Here is a 22,533-nt window from a genome sequence, read left to right as displayed (position 1 = left end):
GATCCTAAATCCTACAGATGTTTTAGTCATAACATTCATCTTGAGGTCGTGCAACACTGGGCCAGATGGCTCTGATATCTTTGGCAGACTGGACTACCTTCATATTCTGCTTTTCATATTAAATTGCATGTATTTCACAGAGATTAAGCATTAACATCAACATACGAAAGGGTCTTTGAGTCCCGGGGCTGCTTCATTCTGTCTTGTTTTTCAATTTTCTTTCAAAGGATAACATAACTTTGCAACTCATCTGCAACATGAAAATCCCTGTTCTAAAAGGAAAAAGGTAATAAAACCTTGCGCTGTACTGGAAAGAATCACGCCATGTGATAATTATCTCTTGACTACCATGCTGTGAAATTCACTATGCAGCCTTAGTGAAACGAAGAAACATACTGTTAGAAAACATGGGGACAAAAAAGACACTGAATGTTTTTCTTGTTGACTAAGACGTATCACTTTCAATTGAAGGGTACATATAACACACAGAGCACTGTAACTGTAAGGAAACAACAGTATAATTAGAAGCTCAAATCCCCTCCCTGTGAGGGTTAATTCATCAGTCAAATCAATCATTTCACCCGGAACAAATGCTGAAGCCTGACTGTCAGGTGTGTAACGTGCTTTTCTGCTACTCCTGTTTCACTAATATTAGTGATGCTGTGTTTCTGACTGCCACAGAGCTTCTTTACAAACCATTGTAGATTTGCCCTTTCATTGCACTGATTTAATTATCATGATGAAATGAAGGAATCTGAACTAAACTGTTCTGTGTTTCCTATTGAATTCCAGAGACGTTATCCTCACTTCAACAGCTGTATTGCAACCCTTCCTCTTATTGTAAAGGGGCCTAAGCTCTCTGTCCACATGTGGGCTCACCTGAACCACAGTGCAATGCTAGATAGTTAATAGCGCTTATATTGTACTACCATACCTCACCAGAAGGGGTCAGCATTCTCTGTAACACAAGAGTATTAACTAACACAGCCTGTTTGTTTGCTGTGCAGTACCTAGAAAACTGTATAATTAATGATCAACATTTCACAATGACAATATGTATTACAATAGATTTTGAGGCCCTACTGATCAATTTTGTATGATGTGTCATAAGCCATACATCATCATGACCATAAAATCTATGTAATACACATTGCATACCATATTGTACTATTACCTGGAGAGTATTGTTACAGCCCTACCTGTTACACTGGCTTTTATTAACTGGAAATGCACCGCTTCCTATAATATTGCTATTGTGGGGACTTTTTAAGTGCGCTGAAGGTGAGCCCTCTGCCCAGACCACAGGATCCCACTGTGATAAAAAATGTGAGAATGTGTTACTAACACTAATGTGGACCACATGCTGAAACAGGGGCAGGATGCAGGTGCCTGTGCTGTGGGCAGTGTTGTGTGACGCACTGTTGTAAACCCCTGTTGCTGAGATGAGGTTAAAAGCTCTGAAACGAATCCTGCAGAGGATCCTGGCATAGAGGTTATAGTGGTTTAAAAGCTCTCTTGTGTGCTCGGTCACCCGTTCAAGCCCAGCCTCCACCCAGTTACACCTCCTCAGTTCCTTTCTATTCAATTGGAGCTTCTGATTGAATGGGGGGGGGGGGGGGGGGGGTGAGGGAGAGAGAATGAAGGAGAAACAGTATTAGGACTGTTAGAAACATGGTAAGAGCACAGTATAACTGGGCAGCTCATCAAAAAAGGATACAAATAATTGGCTGGCATTTGTGTGATATTCAATATGTTATCTTTAAGCCATCCAAGTGTATTGGCACAGAACATAGAACTTCAATATAACTCATTTGAAACATCTGGATGTTGCTTAGTGTTAACTGTATGAAACTGACTTGTGAACGCATAGTCAGGCATGATAAAGCATGGTAGAAGAATGGTTAATAAGCAATAATACCTGTAACAAAGAGATTAGGGAGTAGGTGAAGGTAATTCTTCGTATATTACTGCATGTGGTGTTTCTTTTTGCTATATTTCTATGACCATAAGAACATAAGAAAATGTACAAAACAAGAGGAGGCCATTCGGCCCATCTGAGCTTGTCCGGTTCCTCGTAGCTGGTTGATCTTAGAACTTCGTTAAGTTGAGTCTTAAAGGAAGCAAGTGATTCTGCCTCAACAACATGATTTGGCAGCCCATTCCATACCCTCACCACTCACTGTGTGAAGAAGCGTCTCCTTTGCTCTGTCCAATGTCTATCTCCACTTATTTTCCAACCTTGTCCTCTGGTCCTGGTTTCTGTACTGCACTTAAAGTATTGGTTTGGGTAAACTCCTTTTAAGATTTTAAAGCCTTTAGTCATGTTCCCCTCTAAATCTTCTTTGTTCTAAGGTAAATATTTTCAGGAATGTTTGTGTTAACACCAGCCTAGTACTTTATATATCAAACTGTATTTTATTCACTAAAAAAATACTAACGAGTTAAAGCTGTGTGGTCCAGTGGTTAAAGAAAAGGGCTTGTAACCAGGAGATCCCCGGTTCAAATCCCACCTCAGCCACTGACTTATTGTGTGACCCTGAGCAAATCACTTAACCTCCTTGTGCTCCGTCTTTCGGGTGAGACGTAGTTGTAAGTGACTCTGCAGCTGATGCATAGTTCACACACCCTAATCTCTGTAAGTCGCCTTGGATAAAGGCGTCTGCTAAATAAACAAATAAAAAGCTTTTTGAATGGGGCCCAGTGCCACCAGGTGGTAAAATGTTGTAATACACTCCTCAGAGTTGGGCAGTATGGAATATAACAGAACAGATTCTCCTCAGTAAGATATTTTTTGTGATAGACCTGGTACCCATATTTGACATATTCTTGTAATTTTCTCCCACCTGAATCTGGGATATCTGCTTTTAACTTTGTTTACACAAGACTAGTCCTGGCAGTGGCCCATTTCTCTTAAGCAATGTCTATTTTAAGTGCCTCTTGCTAAGGCATTTAAAAAGGAACATATTTTGTTTGTTTGCTCCCTTCCTCCCTTTGCTCATTCTGAAGCCACTGGTTATGTAAAAATAAACTCAGAACACTTTGTTCTCAATGAGCTGCTTTTTAAGAGTATGACATATGAGCTGCCAATCATGGCTGATCTGTGCAAAGCTGCACCGCCCCTTAAAAGCATTCTCCAATCAGAATCTAGGACTGGGATATCATGATATCATTGACAAATTGGCCAGTTGCCAGCCTTGTGAAGGGCACGGTATTTTCCCAACATCTTGCTATGAACTGATACCATTTCACACTGTCTAAAGATTGGTAACAATACTTACAAATTCACACAAAACAAATTGTGAATGAAGTCTGTAGGGTATGACATTTTCAGTTAGCAGTTAAAAATGATTGTGATTAATTATCATACACCATTTTTCAACTCAGCTCTTTCTCTCTCTCAGTTTTTTTTCCCCTGCACTCTTAGTTTAAATTACATGGAACTTAAAAACACCCACAGAATGGTTTTATGGACAGATCTTTGACAAGTCTACAAAAAGAAGAAGAGGAACAAAACATCTTGACAGCAGGGATGCCATTTTAGCTTTAGAAACATGATTATTAACGACTATTGATGATAGGACACGCAAAATATCAGTAATATAATGATTAGCCATTATTGTTCCAACATTAGATGTCATTTTTACAGGTTCTGTTTTTTCTTGTTACTGAACTCTTACTTACAGCAGCCATGGAGTTGATGCGGTCTATATAATAGTCTGGCCAGCTGGTAGCCAGTTTATTGGGGTCCTCCTGCTCCTGAAAGAGAACACAAAGACAAACGTTAACTTAGACTGAAGCCTTCCGCAGTAAGGTAGTGCTGACAGCAGCCTGGGGATAGTTTCTGTTAATCTGTCTATTTGAGAGTAGGCATTTGAATTTGTGTTGAATATTCCCGCAGGAGAAGAATTAATGGTCTATTCACATCACTACATCTAAATAATGCGCTGTCAACACATGTTGAAAATGTGACTGTGAATGAAGTGAATGGCTATCCTGTTTTCAACACACAGTATTTAGGTAGTGTGATTAGGGTATACGCAAAGCTGTGTCTTGGTCCTGGGGGACCTCTCCACATACAGACACACATTTTGAGATTATTTGTTTCAGTTTTTAGAATAACTGAATATAAAGAAGTGAAAAAAAATGTGAATAATAAAAATAGTGGTTGCAGTGCTAGTTTTAACACAGCTATTGAACATAAAAAACTGGAGGAATTAGGGAACAATAAGAGGAGACTTGTCTTAATGTGGGTAGCCCACCTTTGGCCCCCCTCTAATTAATTCGAAGACCATTTCTTACACATTTAACTACATATGCCTAGTACATTACATTCACCCTTTTTTTAAATAATGTACAGTATTACATTTTCAGTTAAATGCAATTTTCAATCTCAGGTTAAATTCTTATCTTTGCGATACAGCACAGGGATTCCATTCCAAGAGCAATGGGAGCAGAGCAGGGGGGGGGGGGGGGGGGGATGGGGGGGGGGTAGGTCTCTACTGTTTGTGTACATTTCTTGAATAGAAAAATAACAAAACCTGCAATAATATTCATAACACCTAAATTTGGCACATCTTGGATATACAATGAATTCCAGTATTAACCTAAGCCAGACCATTTTTTTTACCACTTTACCATGGTTTACCATACTTTTCTATGTTTCTACTATGGGAAATTATAATGCTCTACAGCGCATTGGGGGTTCCACAACAATGGTCTCAGAGCAGTGGTGGATTTCTGATATGGTCACAAATCCAATACATGTGTGTGGTTTCCTGCATTCCTAACACGATTGATTGTCTGCCCAAGTTTGCATGCCGCAGGTCAGTGGAGGTCAGAACTGCATAAGAGTCTCCCTCTCAGGGCAAACCAGCCACCTGGAAACTTTAATGGCATAAGAATTGATTGCTGTCCCTGGTCTGGGACCCTGTGTACACAGTAAAACATGTTCAAACCACCTGTGAAAAAGTACTCCCTGTATACCGTAAGTGGCATGAACTGTGTTAAATAACCATTATATATAAAGACCACTTTTCAATAAGGACTATTTTTAGATGGTCTACTGATGGTTTGTAAGAAGGATATTACAGTATATTACATTTTCTTCTTAAACATTGACAATACAGATTTTAAAAAGCCACTTTTTAGCAGACACGGGTACCTTTAGAGACAATGGCAGAAGAAGTAAGCAAAATAGCTGATTTCCATTACATGACAGTAGATGTTAAAACATCATGCTGATTTGAACTCGGCTCTCGCCAAGATAAGCACCAACTAAGACATAGCTTTACAGTAAACTAATGTGATCCATCTGCGTCTCCATCCATTTGCATTTCTTTCCATCTCATGATGTAGATATCCGTCTGCCTGGTGTTGATGGCTGAAGTGTAATGCTGGCTTCAAGGATCAGCTTATTTCGCCTCCCAAACGCATCAGCACACACAGTGTGGTCTATTATTATAAACTAATAATAGTAATAACTCTTGGACAATGAACCCGACATCTTTAGAGAAACCGGGTTGTAGAATGTGCCACAAATCGTCGACAACACACCTCCACTGGGTAAACCCAGACTTTCCATCCTCGCTGTTCCACTTCAGCAGCTAGTTGAGCATGCCGAAGTTTCTTCCTCTCATATGCCTCATCCACAGCATCCTCCTATGGCACTGTTAACTCTACCAGATGAACAAGGCGTGCTGATCCAGACCACAAGACAATCAATGATTGATTTAGTGTTGGCACTCGGTTCCTGTTGAACCGTGTAAGGGTCATGTCATTCTGTATAAATGATGTTTTGGGCATTTTCAGATGTGAATCATCATGGGAGAAAACAGACAGCCAGTGTGAACTTGCTCCACCACTCTCTAACAGTGCTTGGACTGTTTGCTTTTTTTCACTAAATTTACAGTGTGGAATGTGCCATTAATTAAGCACGCGCACGCACAATAACATGGAAGCAATTATCCTGACACTGAAATACCTCTGTCAAAAACAGCTGTGAATTATGAGCCCAATGCATAGCTTAGCAGAAGACAGATAGCAATAACCCCCCCAACGACAGCTCCTGGAAGGGCCATATTGATGCAATGCTCCCTTCGGGTTACACGATGGAGTTCTGAACTGAACTGAAATCTCTGAAACCGGGTAATCACCAGCTTATCATTAGGACCTTCTGAGATTTTTCACACCTGTACAGATCATGGCTTAAAATTATTTTCTCTTGTCACTATCTAATTTATTTTTTAAAAACAGGCCTTTATTAGCTGTTTTCCATCCTCGCTGCTTACTTTGTATTTAGTATTCTCTCCACCAGACAAACTAGTAAAATAAGAATCACTGATCATTACTTTAATAATAATTCATACTGGGATGAACATTTTCAATGTTCAGGAACACTTGTTGCCAATTAACTGTATCAGGTTAAAAAATCCAAGTGGGTTTTTCTTCCATACACTAGAATCTGGCCCACACAGTAAGCCTGTTGAACAGGTCTAGTGAAGCTGAACCCTAGGGGAAACCAGCCCTGTTTTTCCCAGACACCCGTGGTCAGTAATAGAAAGTCTTGTGCTCTCCACTGAGGAGTACGGGTGCCAATGAAACCAGGCCCTGTGATTGGGCAGCATGCCAGTTGCCATGGCAACCACGTGTTAAACCAAACCAGGACACATTCAGACAGATCAGATCCAGCATCTTCAAACAATGAATAAGGGAGAGGTTCAGGTGGTATTGACTGAACCAAGGGGTAAAACCAACAGTGGAAGTAGAGCCCTTAAATTAAAATAATGAGATATAAAACAAGTATTTTATTAGCATCTGTAAAGAAGGAAGGCAACCCAAAGGGGTGCACAGTCCAGTATTGGGGTCGATAAGGAATCTGTGCCCAGTAGAGTGAAGTAATTAGGTAAGCAGGGCCAAATTGTTAAGAGTTTAGTATATGTTAATAGCCGAATCAACCAAGTATGCAGGGATAGGAATTTCTTCAGCAGGTCAGAATTCTGGCTGTTCTCCACAAACCAAACCAGCAACCCATAGCCAACCTGCATATTAACTGCTCAAAGTTACTTGTGACAACACATATAGCATCAGGCCTATTTCAAAAGCTCTGCTTGCAGCTGCAGTAAATCTGGCTTGCTTGCTGAGTGTGTAAAAAACAAAAACAAACAAAGCCCAGCTGAGATGGGTCAGTAAAAGGGAGCTGTCAGCAGCAGGGCAGGGAGACAAAGTGCTGCAGCTACAGCCCCGGCATCCAAGAGCCCCACTGAGGGTAGGGGCAGCAGATAGTCAGCCAAGATGAGGATGAGACACTGTGGCAATGTGCCCCGTCCCTGTGTGCATTTGTGTGTATGCGTGCGTGTGTAAATGTTGGTGTATAGATTGGTACACGGGATATAAACGGGTCTGTGTTTCACGTGTATTTAAAAAGTGTAGATTTGTATTTAGGCACGAGGAGAGCACAAATCACTTCACGTGCTGGTTAAATGTAATATGTGAGCACGGGGTTGCACAGAATTAATTCACGTGCTGGGATTCAAGTGAATAATTAATTAGTAATTGAATCCCAGCACAATAGTATATATAGACGCACATTTCTTGCACTCAGGGTTGGGTGTTCGGAAGAGGAGAACGGGTGAGAGAGAGAGGAGAGTTAAAATCATTAGAATAATTATAAGTGTTTTGTACTCACCGTGTTTGTTTGTCTCCGTGCACCGTTTGTTAAGTGTTTAGTCGTTTTGTCTGTCTGTTTATTTTGGCGTCAAGTGCCGTGTCCTGTTTTGTATTCCATTGTTCAAACCTTTTATTTGTTATTAAACGCTGAGTGCAGCCATTGCACTCGGCTCATCATCACAACCACCATCTCTGTGTATTCCTTTTCTGGTCTGACGCCACCCACTCTGGCCGTCTTTGTGACAGACACACACACCAGGACTGAACAGGGAGACTCAAACCCAACCTTGGGGTTCATGAAAGATTTGTTTCCCTTACCTGTTATTAGGACTAGCAGCATTATCACTGGTCCACACTTAATTCTTCAGCTGAAGATCTAGTGATTCTTGCTTGTTTATTTTGTTTAATGTAGAGTTTTGTGTTTAATACAATTGATCAAAATCTGTTTCCTGTGCTAAGTATTTAAACAACAACAAAAAAACTATATGAAGTTAAGAACCAAAAGATCTGCAGCAGAACAGAATCAGTGATAATGCTGCTACTGCTATTAAAATGTCTTAAAGCCTTGGTTACACAGAGGTGTAATGCTTCAAATTCCCAATCCAACTGGAACTCAGATTAAACAAATTGAATACTGACATTGCACAACCCTGTTCCTGATACTAAAAACGCTCCTTGTTCTCACAATAACAGTTTGACACGAAACACTTGTTAAAGTACTATTCTGGCACTAGATCTACACTGTGTTTACATAAACAGAACATTTCTAATGTAGTTGGACTTCAGAGCGGAATTTAGTTTTCTGGTAGTGTGTGTGTGTGTTTCCTTTCTTTTCTTCAGTCCTGGGTGAGCTTGTTTGGGTTGTCTGGGGGCCAGCAAAAAAAAAGCAGTTTATCCAAATCCAAATGGACCCGCAAGATGTTCGGTTGGTTACTGGAGCTACCTGACAGCTATGGCTTCAAACACAGGATCTCATACCAACTTGTTCTTGTCAGAGTTAAGCTAAATTAGGTCAGCACTTACACACACACACACACACACACTGACTGTCCAACAAATTTAAGTGGCCAGTTACCAAAGAGTACAACACAGAGTTGCTGGTGCATTGTTAGAATGTAAACAGATGCGTCTTGTCTAGTGTTGAAGGTTTCTGTGGTTTTGGCCACTGTAGCACATCTGTTGCTTGCCACAGTAATACATTGCATATATCTGAGTCTGGTGGTTTTCTGCAAAACATTCCAGGTTCACCCAGGAGACTGTCTTCATGGGTACATTGGTCAAGACAGCCACTGTGGTTGTACAGGCACCCTTGTGAACTTACTGAGATCCTTCTTCCCCGTGATTGTTGCTGAATAGTTGCACACAACTCTCGTTTAGCTTCTATGGGCCTGGAGAATCCCTTTATACGTCACTTGATCAAATAGATTTACATGCACTGCAGACTAGGATATTTTCTAATGTTACTTTCATCATCCGATTTCTTGGTCAGTCAGTGCTGTTCACAGTGATCCTGGAGTGTACGTTGAGCTCTTGGCCACGGTCAAATCACTCTCTCCAATTTAACTATTCATTTCCTCGTTCATTTGCACTATACTAATTTAATTTATGTTTTTTTATATTGTCAATTACGAAATTGTTGTTTGATGAGCCTTAGAAACATTCAAGCCCAGGTCACCCAGAGCATGGGTGAAGCTAGAGTCCTGTGTTTTTCCTTAAGCCTGCACCTGGGCACCATTGGCCTGATGAAGAAGCTCTTACTTGAATTAACTCATTCCATACCTCCACTGAACAAGATATCTTTCATTAAGCAGGAGGAAGCCTGGGCCTCTGTGGTGCTCTGATGTTTCTGGCTACTCCCCCCCCCCCCACCTCCCCCAAAGCCCTGCTGCTGGTCGCCGTGCAGCTCAGCCAGTATAAGAGCTGATAGCATCTTGGCAAAGACCTCAGGAAATCAAACAATGATATTTTGAATATTTGCCTCACTATTAGTTCATACTGGACTAACAACTCTTATAACCAATCACATCCTAGTGGGGATTATCAGGCAATTGAACACCTCCAGATCAATAATGACATCCCTAAGTTATAAATAAAAAACACAGCGCCTCTTTTCTCCCTGTTCTATAACTAAACATAGAAAAACTGAAGACTTAATTCAGTGACAAATTTGACTAGAAGTCTTCATCAATGTCCTATAAACAAAATGTTTTTCTTTGAAATACATTTATTTTAGTATTTCTAAATTTGGCACTATTGAGTGTTTAATAGCTATGGATGATTCTGCACGAAACAGAATGTTCCAGAGATGCCCCATTTTAAAGTTTAAAATGCAAGTGAGTACAATGCTCACCTATCATTTGCCATGAGTATCTGTGCTTCTATAGTGATTTACTACATTCTGCTACCTCAGTGAAGTTTTATAAGGAGCTGCACATACTGTAAAAAACACCTTTCATTAGCATTTATTTGTTTATTCATGTGCGGACGGACTGGTAATATTTGATGATTTGTAAGCTTTCACCTTTCCAATGGATTGCTGGTCAAACGTTTACATTGAGCCCCCTGAAAACCATTTACAGTGATCCTTCTCTCTCTCTCTGATACCCATAGAGGCACAGTGAGGCCAGAATCTCCTGGACCTTGCTCCTTGATCTTTTTAGGAATCAGATTCTGGATGCCATTTAGAGATTGTGGATATGACATGAAATCCCTAAAAAAATCTCAGAAATGCAGAAGCACATAGTGTTCTGTGATTCAGCAGCAAAGGGTCGGTGAGAGGCTAATTGAATTACATGCTTCCTGTGGACCAGGAGAGCGTTCCAGAGGCCAGATTTTATGGGATAGCAGCGCAGCAGTTTAATAAATAAATGTGAATTCAGAAATTTAGGGGGCATGTTTACAACAGGAGAGTCACATTGGAGAAACAAACTGTACAGGAGGAAAGGGGAGGGGACTGACCAGCTTACAAACTCCCTGCCCTCACACATTTTTAAAAAATCACATAAAAAGCATCATAAATAATTGTATTTTATAAGTTGCAAGGAAAATGTGTCCTACAAATCTATCTGTATAATATGAAGATAATCCTTGAGGATAACAAAAAAGACAAGGATCTATATATTGGTGTTTTATACTAAATCCAATTTTGGCGCGTGACAGTATTCAAAATCCTGTGTAACTGAACACAACACAGTAAAAAAATGAAAATCATATTAGGTAAGATTTACTATAATTATTTTGTAGCACTGTGTACTCTGAGTGCCTTCTCCTATTTCTGTCTGCTTCTTACCTTCTTCTTGCTGCAGTAGATCTGCCATTTCTTCTCATCTGGCAGGGCGAACATCGCCTCCCGGTTCTTATCAGTGAGATCCAACTCATCCTGAAATCAGACAGAGGGAATCATTCCAGAAACCAGATTAGATTCTGTTCTTAAACTTTGAAACTTTCACACAGGGCTGTTTAGCGTATGGCTCTTGAGCTTACAAATGATGTTGTGTGTACAGTATAAATATAACTCATGTTTAATGAGGACAATAATGCAATAAGCCATTAAGGTTGGACAGCTCCAAGTATATTTGCGTTCTTTTATACATAGTCTTGTTTAAAATTGTTCCTTTAAGAATACAACTCTTATAATGTTGGTGGTAAAACCATCATTGGTTTCATGTTTCTTGTAAGTTTTACTCATAATAATAAGCTGAAGATTCCCTACTGAACCATAGGCACCAGAAGTCAAAGTGCACAGTGGAAATTGTCCCGTGCATGATCACATAATTATAAAACAACTGGACACTGCTCTTTTATATGGGGGCTAGCCGTTCTGTTATATCTCAATAACAGAAAAGGTGAAACTAATAACGACACCTGTTCTAAATGATTACTTATGTAACGCTTTACAGGGATGCTCGAGCCCTGCTCTCAAAAAATTAATTCTTTCAGTGGAGTACAATAGCATCTGGACAGAGACCTCAGGAAATCAAACAAGTTATGTTCCTCAGTACCAATGGAACTCCCTCATTCAAATAATGATTCAAGAGTTCCATTATTACTTTGTAACATGCCACAGCAATGCTGTTATCACTCAAATGTTTCACATCCCTTATTTCTACATTATGCTTTTTTCCCCAAACAGGATTGATTGGATGAAGTTTTTCAGTGATGTCCATTGGTGGCATCCAGGGTTTAAGCACCACTACAGCTAGTGAGTTCAAGTTGGCTTCAATCTGAAAAACATTCCTACTTATGATTGAGGCGAGATAAGATCTAATAATTCTCAATTGAGCAAAAGAAAAATGCATTTAAGCTACGAAATAAATGTTTAAAAACCAGAGAGTCCAAGAGCAATCACATGATAAAAACACAGCAAAACATGTTTTCTGAAATATAATATTCAGTGGTATGTTTAACAATTTGTGCTGTTATTGCAACTCAATCATGATGAAAGGGGATAAGGAAAAACTTAATTACTTAAAAACTTAACAGAATTAGCCGGACGGTTGGTCTACTTGATTCATTTTCTTACAGTTAATAATGAGAGGGGCTAACATAATGTAGGATAACGCTTGAGTGTGGAGAGGAGAGAGAGAGAGAGAGAGAGAGAGAGAGAGAGAGAGAGAGAGAGAGAGAGAGAGAGAGAGAGAGAGAGAGAGAGAGAGAGAGAGAGAACATCTGAGTGTGTGGATCGTTTGTGAGTCACAAAGACCCCTGGCTGCTTCTTCTGGAAGTCCACCCCTGTCCTTGCCCAGGAAGGACACAGCAACACTTACAGGAATGACAGGATGTCACATGAGGGCCTTGGTGGTCCTACAGGAAGCTGTAGCAATCATCACTGCTCTGCTCAGATTGGGCTGTTGTACTAGAGCGGCTGCCAGTGGCTGGAGAAGAGGGGCGGGGCTGGTTTGTGCGACGAGGAAAGTCCAGTCTACAAATTTGGCCCATTCGACACCTCTTATAGTGGTGTCGAGATGTGTTGACACATTCATTCGGAATGAGGCATAGCAATTCTAGATTCAATTGGGCATTGATTCAACAACAAACCCAGGGGAGTGTCAGTGTAAGGTTAAAAACTGCCAAAGTTAATTTCAGGGAGCTAAACACTTGATTTGGATTTTCTAATTGCAGATCTACTTTAAACCGGAACCCCGTCACACAGATCTCAGGGAAGCTCAGCAGGTTTGGCTTGGTCTGGTGGGAATCCTGTAAGGTCTGATAGAAATTGGCACGGTAGAGACAGTGTATATAAGGTAACTTTATATTGGTTTTAATAAATAAAAAAAACATACCAAAGTCCGCCAAGAACAAAATTAATATTTATACAAAAGATCATTTTTTAATTTTACAGAGAGAAAGGGAGTGAGTGTAAAAGTTGGAGAAAAAGAAGGAGAGCGAGCTAGTGCACAATGTGGCAATGTGATAGTCAGCAGAGGACTGCCTAGCTGTGCCTATGGACTACATGACATTTCAACACATTTCTCAAAAAACACCTTGAAAGAAGAGCGTTTCTATGATTGTATTATTTTATTTTTCTCCTTTGAGGTATCCAATCCTGCTACCGGCCGGGTTCTTCCCTGCTTAGCTAGGTTCTGCGATCTGACAGCATCATGATCGACGAAGGACATCTCTCCTCTAAAACTTTATTGTTTCCATGTTTCAGCTCTTTAAAGTTGGTTGCTAGTTTTGATATTTTTTGTCGGCCTCCAGTTAAACCTAGATATTTACCATAAATACATTTCCAGTCATTTAGTTTTTTCAACCATGCAGCTGCCGTGATTCTGCAAAGTGGTACCACATGTGGGGCATTTTGATGCAATCTGTTTCCATTAAAAACACCCCACGCTTGGAATTGACTAGCACTTTATTTTAATTATTACTTTGCAGTAATTGCTCAAGTGCTGGAATGGGTTGCTGTCGGATTTGTGCACCACACACTGAGCTGATTTCACAGACCCTGATTAGCACTGATCTTGGACTATCTGATGTGTACATGGTAAGGTAGTCCATCATTAGTGCTAATTAATGTTTGTTAAACCAGACAATAATGTTTGCTGAAAGGGAACAGGTTTGTTTTTCCCTATTTCACCTACAAGTGTATGAGGGCACTATGCCTTTTGGTGTCCATGTCAATATAACAAAAATAGGGGCAGCAGTGTGGAGTAGTGGTTAGGGCTCTGGACTCTTGACCGGAGGGTTGTGGGTTCAATCCCCAGTGGGGGACACTGCTGTTGTACCCGTGAGCAAGGTACTTTACCTAGATTGCTCCAGTAAAAACCCAACTGTATAAATGGAACGAGGGGTTTGTCAGCAGGTATTAAATGAAACCCAAATAACCATTAAAATGTATTAAAATGCACAGCGAGAAAAGCTGCCTGTTCCTCACTTGCAGTCAACTATACAACTGAGTATTAATTAATGGTAATGAACTTAAACACCCTGCCTGAATGATCTACCCTGTGTTGTATAGTACTTGGAGATGTATTTGTTTGTTGAGTTTAATCAGAGGTTTAATCTTGCCTGGGGTTGCAATTCTACGTTTCACTGCAGAGATGTTGCACGCATTGGAAGATTGACGCATTGATGAAAATCAGGAAATGAAATCCAAATTATTTTTTATCAAACAGATAAAAGAAAGATAAGAACAGTAATTGGTTTTAGCTAGTTTGATCACATCAGATTATATTTACCATGTAATTAGCTTGGTTTTATTCCATTTTAATTAATACCTAACAACTTAAAACATGTTCAAGGGAATTACTCTGAGTATCTGTACACCTCTAGCTGGAACCCCTTTCAAGGTGGCACAGACTCTGCTGAGGGCTGCGAGCTGCAGGCTGCGGGCTGCAGGCAGAGCGAGGCTGGCCTTGACTTGGCACACTCACCACGAGTTCTGAGAAGCGGGCATGCAGCTCCTCGGCGGGTGGCATGGGCACGCTGAACTCCAGGAACTGCAGGGGCACCGTGTCCTTCAGGTTGATCTCGGGGTGCTCACTGCTGCCGAAGCAGCACAGGAACCCCAGAGTGGGGCGCGTCCGCTTTCGGGAGGGCATCCTCACTGCCGTGCCTGTTATCTAGAGGGCATGATCTGGAGGAACAAAACAAAGGCATCAGCCACTGTGCAAAACCACCGCAATCAAACACTTACACTAGAGCCTGGTATTAAAGCTATCGATTTGCACAATAAAGGAACACGTTTGGAACCAAGCAGCACAGGTTAGTGCAGCAGTGGGGAAGCAATTCACAGTGGCCCTGGACCTATGTAGCTTCCTTTTGAAGAGTGAGAGAGACAGCGTATGGATTTTAAACACAAGTATGGATATTTCCTTGATTTTAGAAATAAAAATGTTTATATATAGAAATACAAATTTGCAGACTAATAAATGGCTAACAATAATCTACATTTTTATTATCTCTATAGCCCAGAAGAAACACCCAGGTGAACTGGAATAATGAACAGTGGAGTGGTACGATTAAAGATGCTCGGCACTGCAGTGCTGTCCCACACACCACAGCTCCTCTCTGGACAAACAGAGGGCATCAGCAGCACCAGCAGCACAAAGAAGTGTCTACTGAACACAGCTCAGCGCCTGGTACTGCAAGCAAGCAAGCAGGAAACAAGGCACAGTTCTGCTTCCTTCACTGTTTGTGTCAGACAGCCCTCAGGCACAGCGGCTGTTGGGTAAACAATAGAAGAAGGCGGGTCACAGATGAAACAGAACCTGACCCCACCAGGAACCAACACATCCTACTGTGCCTTGTTGCAAAGTATAACCCACAAAGTGCTCTTGTTTCATAGACAAAGCACCAGAATACGCCCATATGGCCAGCAAGTATATTTGACACTGTATACGTTTCAAATAAATATTTAAAAGCTGGGAACTTAGTATGATCTCTTCCTGAATACATTCTGAAAACAACACTTCATAGTACAGTATTGTTCTGGTAATTAAGATTGCTACAAGCTTATACCTTGTTTAGTAGTGCAGCAGTAATTTCACTACCATCATGCCTTTCAGCTCGGGAGTTTGTGGGTTCAAATTGATACCAGTATATAACGTTTACAAGTCCTTTAATGTTTTTTTTTTTTGTTTTCCAGACCATAATTTCTAAAGTAAAGCCCATTTTCCCTCCCACAATTACTATATTTGACGAGTATAAAAGTACTTTATTGCCTCTTTCCGTCCACTTCCTGTGTCACATGTGGTCACTACCCGGACCTACATAATTATTTATGTGCACCACACAAGCAGGTAGGATCCTAGTATCTGTAAAATAGAAAGTTAACTTATTGTGTTGTGGCCTGAAAATAAAAAAAGGCAACTAAAAACTCAAAAGATCTACAGCAAAACAATTGTGTTATGCTAGTGTTGGACAAAATCAGGATTCACCCAGACATTGCATAATATACTATAATTGTATAAAGAGACAAATTAGCTTAAATGTGGGTATATGCAGTTTTCTTATTTGTCCGTCTGATACAATAATAATGTTTTATAAACACTGACAGTCACACGACCGCCCCCTAACAATGAAGGATATAAAGAGCAGCCAGCCTGGGTGCTGAGGTGACTGGGATCTCAGTTTGGATTCGCACTGTGTGTCATGCCTGGCCCTCTCCAAGTACACTCGGCATCCCTGGCTTTAAACAGAGCATTCCTGAACAAGATAACGCATACCTCAGCCTCATACTAATCGACAGCGTGACAAAACAGGAGAGCCAGGCTATCTCAAACGTACGCCAAAAGATGAGCTAATTACTGTACCAGTAGTGGCTGGTGGCCAAAAAAAATGAGGAGGCAGAAAAAAGGCAGAGAGCTTGGGGTCCCCTTAAACCCCCAGCAAGCAGTATAATCTTATTATTGTATTCTGACTGACAACAGTTGTATTATTATTATTATTATTATTATTATTATTATTATTATTATTATTATTATTATTTGGCAGAAACCTTTATCCAAGGTGACTTACAGGTGTTACAGGGCAAGACTAATATTTAAATACAGTATAGTTTACAGTAAGTGCAAATAATACTACTAAATACAATATGAACTAGGATGCAACAAGTTAGGATTACAACACTACAATTACATATTAGTAGTGCAATAGTGCAAGGATAGTGCATCAGCTGAGAATCCAGTAACGTGGTGCTTAGGTCAGGTAAGTCCAGTGCATAGGGGTACAAGAGATCTACAAGTGCAGCCTAAACAGGTTTTATCTTAATTCGGTTGTTAAACGCATTTTCTCCACTAGCCAACAGAGAAAAGAAAACAATAGCCCATCATAGTTTATTATAATATACTTATAATATACACACTGCAGCGCATGTTTAAAAATGCACTGTATACAACATAAATATAAAGCATTTAGATGTCAAGACCACATCACTAACATACTTTGCATACAATATTTTCTAAACAAAGTTGTTAAGAAAATGCAGACAAAAAAATCAAACGCATCCTATCGACTTAATTTGCTAAACTTTAATAAAGGACCAACAAAATAATTATATACCATACAGGCAAAGAGTTTTGCCTGCGCTGGGGAAAATAAACAAATACCGCTGGAGAAGGTCTAAATTTATATAAATACGATTTCCAACAAACACCAACAGATGCTACCGGTGTCACAATGCATTGGGCATACGGGTGTGCAGTGTCTTCTGGGAATAGTAGTTTAAGGTGTTTTTAATCCGCAGAAATGCAGAGGAAAACTACAACTCCTGTCATCCACGCACATCAACAATGCTGGCTTCGATTAACTTTGGTTTAATGGGTCTAAATAGTTCAAGGGATTCTGCATGCTATCAAGCAGTGATATTTGTTGTCTATCATCCCTGAGGTTGTTTTTATTTTCTTATTGTTATGATTCCAGCGTATCAGTAAAGCAGTGCTTCAGCAGGGGGGTGGGAGGGTTTGAGTTGCTCCTCCAATTAAAACCAGGGGTCAGACTATGTCATCTGCCATTGCTAGTACTGTATTGTGTGTGGTTATAGCAGATAGGTGTTTGTAACAGAGGCTTGTCTCCTTTGATGAAAAAATCTCTCTGGACCCCTCCAATTAAAACCTGTGCTGCGATCACATGATCTGCTACTGCTAATACTGTGATTAATAGCATATAGAAGTTTATAATGGAGACTTGTCTCCTCGGAGGAGCCAGAACTGCTGATAATATAAGAATGTTGAATCTAGGGTTTTGGTTAAAAAATGTTCTTGCATTTTAGACAATATTTTTGTTTTATTGAACATTGTTATATTACAATGCTACACAACTATATTGATTATTTTTATTTTTTTACTTTGAAGTTTTGAGGAGGCACTGCCTCCGCTGTCTCCTCTAAGGAGCCTCCACTGTATTGTACAGTATGTCTGAGAGCTAGTGCTTTGGGGATAGGGGAAGCTGGACGGTCTTCTGATACACTAAAGTCACAATACCATGACAATATGCAGACCAGGATGTCAAGATGCATGTGATATGTGTATAATGATCATAATGGGATAGCGTGAACATTAATGCTGAACATTTTTATTCTTAAATTGATATAGGGTATCCTAAGTAGCTGTAAGATTCATTTTGGAATACAAGGTACCCTCTATTAACCGATGTAGAACTCCAACAAAATGGCTGTAAACATACGAATCCCCTCATCCCATGAACAGTCAATCCTTCTTTATGGCCATCATTTTTTTCATATTACACATCAGAGTGTGCCACAGAAGAGGAGCAGCCTGATAGAAGACTGGCTTTCCAGCTACCTTAATAACATGATGCACAGATTATTAGTGTCACTTTTTAAAACCAAGAAAGTAACTTTAAATCCTACAGTTATTGGTCAATATTGAAGATGATATATATAAAATATATATTTTCAACTATTTGTAATGAGAAACTACCCTGACATTTCTGATGGAATACCTACGGAATAATCAAGGGTCTGGTTATCAAGGGAATATTTATATGCGCATTAGCAACAGTTGCATTAGGGTTTGCACCAGCCAAAAGTAATACTTTCTATGGTTTCCTGCTAAATTATTTCATACATGCAACACTTTGGATGTAATACTTTACAGTTTTATCTGTGCGATTTTACAAAGGAAAGATGCTGGAATCTCAGATTGAAGGAAGCAGTGCAGTGGCTATGGAACGAAACAGAGATGTTCTGTATTTGAACTGAATCATGGCGCATACACTGTATCTAATTCAATTGTGATGTAAGTTGTATAACTGCACACTGTAACTACATGCAGGGCTATATTTTTCATGGCTTGGGTTGAATTTGTGATGTTTCTGTGAAATAACTGAAGGGCTACAGTATCTGTGCTCCGACTGACAGAAACAACCTTGAGTGTTGTAGAAATGGAGCTAATTAAACGAATGCTAGTGTCAATGGAATATTCAGTCAAGCTATTTATAATGCAAGTTTCATTGGTGTTTTAGTACTGGGCAATACAAATACTGCGTTTAGTATACTAGGCAAGAAAGAAAGAGGTAGTAACATAGCCCATAACAAAGGATCATATTTTTGTATGGCTTTCTGCTATTAAATATTCTAAATCGATATCTGGGAAGCCAGTGATTTGCAGTAAGAGATTTCAGAGCCATGCCACTGTGCTGAGTAGAATCTAGAGCACTACTTTATAAAAGCACATTAACAAATAAGTCAAATGTATATAATGCACGTTAATGTAACAACATTTGTCTGCAAATTTAACTGTTGGTAATGTTATTTGCATTGATATATTTTAAAGTACAAGACTTATTGTCAGCTTGCGCTGGTGACGGCAGTTAAAATGCTATCTTATAGATAGTGTGTCAGCATCAGCAACATGCGGAGAGTGAATCACTGCTTACACTTGTAAATGTCTGTTTTAGTGTATAATGTACTACTGGAAATAGGTTAATACTGTACTTCAACTTTCTATTTAGCTGTATTTTTTATCCAGGCACTTTCAGTGGTGTTACTTGAATTATGGGTTGAATGTGGTGAGTTTTTTTAAATTTTATTTTAAATGAGGCTTTATTTTAGTCATTTAAAAAAAAAATCCATCAGGTTTAGAAATCGTACTACATTATATCTGGTAAAACCCTAGAATGAGTAGACATAAGACCTTTAAGACCTGACATTTTTAGATTTTGAGATCAATCAGCTACATGAAAATGGAGCTGATATTTCCTTTAACCTGAAAGGTCAATATGGGACCTCTAATCTCCAGTAAAGGACCTTGGGTATTATCCTTCAAACTATGTTTAATCTCTGTTCCAAATCAATCCACTGGAAAACATATGAATATATATATATATATTTTTAAATGTACCTTTTTCTGCTTAATGAAAGAAAATCTCCCTTCCAGTAAATGCCCTCTGAATGATGTCTTTCAAAACATGTAGAGTAAAGGCTGCTTCCTCTGTGTTCTATATGTTCATTCTACCTATTTAAATTCAGTTTAGCAAATAAAGTAAAAAAAAACTTTGAGAAGTGTTTGGTGAGTCAGCCGCAATACAGTAACCACAACAGCTATAATAACTAGTCTTCGGTTTGGATTACCAGACGAGACCAAATGGCCTTCTTTTGTTTGTAAATGTGCTTCCTATAGCCTTCTATCTGTATATCAACAATGTTGAGTCAGATAGAGCAGTCCCCACCAAATGTTTTTTAGACAGACACTAAAAAGCTAACCCCATTTTTACATTTGGGTGCTTCTGCACCACAGCACTGCATGTATTCTCAGTCTTGCATTGCATCATTACATCTTGCACCTGCTTTCGCTTTCCACTTCTGGTACATAACCACTGGAGTCTTGCGTCCTAGAAGTTCCACCTCAGTGGAAGAGCGTCTGAGAGCACATGGATCATGGCAGGGTGCGGGGCCAGAGATTCAAAAGCAGAAGCACTTAAGTAAATTAAGTTAATTTTTATTTTTTTCCACTGCCCCTTGCATTTTATGATATTTGCAATCATTCTGATCATTATTTTTGAAATTATACAAATACTGTTTTTTGGGTTTTTTTTTTTTTTTTAATAAGTGTGTGTGTAAAGGTGCTTCACCTGAGGGCCTGCTCTTCAGTTTTAGATGCCTATCACAGATATACAGAATGTAACAGGCTAAATCAGTGTCTAGTGTCTATATAGAAGCAAGAGTCAGCACCATCTAGTGTACTGCCACTTCGGATCAAGTTTACTTTTGTTTTGCTGGCAATCCACTGCTGCAAACTAGTTGAAAAAAATAAAATAATAGAAAATACATACATATATATATATATATATATAATTTCAATACGAACAAGTCAAAAGGATTGCCCTCTAAATATGTGCTCCAGTGTCTCTGCAGCACTAAAGTACCTGTGTACCTGTTACCACTCAGGTAATGTCAACAGCAAGACAGCCAATAACCGAAGAGGGGCTTACTCGGGGTGCTCAACACATCACCACGGCTAGATTGTGCATCTGCCTGAGTGGTTCAGAGTGCGAGCAGCGTGGCTGATTATCAGCTCATCTCTCAGCTCTCGCAGTGCTATTTTGGCCAGACAGCACAGCGCCTCTCTGGAAACCGCGAGCCCATGAGCAGGAGAGAGATACTCATCATCCGGAGAGACACAGCAGATTCCTAAGCTTCCAGAACATCCCTCCCTAAAACACTTCCTTCTCCCTCTCACTCTCCCTCCCCTATCCCCACTCTCAAATATTTCTTTCTTTCTTTCTCCCCTCATGCATTTTTTAGGCTGCAGTAAATCTATGTAGGTTTATCTGCACTACTGTGATTCCAGTCTTTCAAATATATTTCTTAGACAGGACCAAGACCCTTAGAGACAACTGAAAATATAATTCGATGTTTGCTCAAGTTGTTTGTTTATCATTTCATAACACATTGAATGGAGAAAACTACTAAAAACATTAACAAATTCAAAACCTTAAAAAAACACATAAACAGAGAGATGGATTCAACCAAGATGGAAGTAAAAACATACTTGCAGTTCTGGTACAGTACATTAAATCATAATACTGAAAATGACACTGTGACAGCTCCTTATCTCATTGTTTCTCTCCCCTCCAGTCCCTCTCACTTCACACTGCCTCCTCTGACGCTAGTACACATCAGTCACAGCTTCACAACACATAGGCCATGATGCCACTCTCTTCACTTAAACAGTGTGAATGCAGCTCCGCATTCTCTCAAACACAACAAACCAGGAAATGGGTTTTACTAAACAAACTCCCATATGAAGTGTATTCCTCAAACGGTTATGAGATATAAGCTGTTGATAAAGCGGCAGAGATGGATAAACATATAAACACCTCCTTAAAGCCATGCTTTACAAGAATCTGAAACAGGGCGTACTCCACCTTCTCCATCTGCACACCAGCATAATGTGTGACGGTGCTTCGCTACTTAGTTTAGAGTTCACTCCTTTCACTCAGTCAGAAATAATGAGATAAAACTTTTCAGCTAACGCCTTCAAAACACGTCTACTTCAGTTTTACCTGCAGTGATACCAACACCCCAGCTTGATGCCAGGGTGCCGGTGCTGCCCAACTTACTTGAATCCCTCATCCTGCTCCAGCATGCAGGCTCTCTTTGGTATTCAACAAGCAAGACACACGGTTTATAAATATCTCCTATTACTAACACAGCTAATGAATCCAGCAGGAGGAGGGTGTGGGGTGCACTGTTGCTGTTCTGGACCCGTTGCCTTGACCTCGAATCAAGCAACCTCCTCACACACGAGGCTCTGGCCTGTGTCCTGACTTAGGTTTAATTTCCATTTGGAGTAGACCACTTGTTCTGGACCTGGTCCGGTTTGCATTTTCACTTGTGTAGTCTGAGTTCCCCCTTAAGCGGTCTGAACTGGAACTTTCAGTAACATGAAAAAGTAGATGATC

General features: G+C 39.9%; 1 protein-coding gene across 4 annotated transcripts in view; it reads right to left on the bottom strand.

The window, feature by feature from the left end:
* Positions 1-22,533, bottom strand: part of LOC117411099 (disheveled-associated activator of morphogenesis 2-like) — a 129,286-nt gene that overhangs the window by 60,251 nt on the left and 46,502 nt on the right. For all 4 annotated transcript variants that reach the window (XM_034018204.3, XM_034018206.3, XM_034018205.3 and 1 more), the window contains exons 2-4: positions 14,541-14,743; positions 10,955-11,044; positions 3,682-3,756 (exon numbers count right to left, since the gene is read on the bottom strand). In XM_034018204.3, coding sequence (XP_033874095.2) covers positions 3,682-3,756; positions 10,955-11,044; positions 14,541-14,708 — 333 coding nt within the window. In that variant the 5' untranslated portion in view covers positions 14,709-14,743. The remainder of the gene's footprint in view (positions 1-3,681; positions 3,757-10,954; positions 11,045-14,540; positions 14,744-22,533) is intronic.

Source organism: Acipenser ruthenus, chromosome 6, assembly GCF_902713425.1.
Source record: "Acipenser ruthenus chromosome 6, fAciRut3.2 maternal haplotype, whole genome shotgun sequence".
NCBI lineage: Eukaryota > Metazoa > Chordata > Actinopteri > Acipenseriformes > Acipenseridae > Acipenser > Acipenser ruthenus.
Note: the sequence above shows the minus strand (reverse complement) of the source record. Positions and strands in the feature narration are given on the sequence as shown.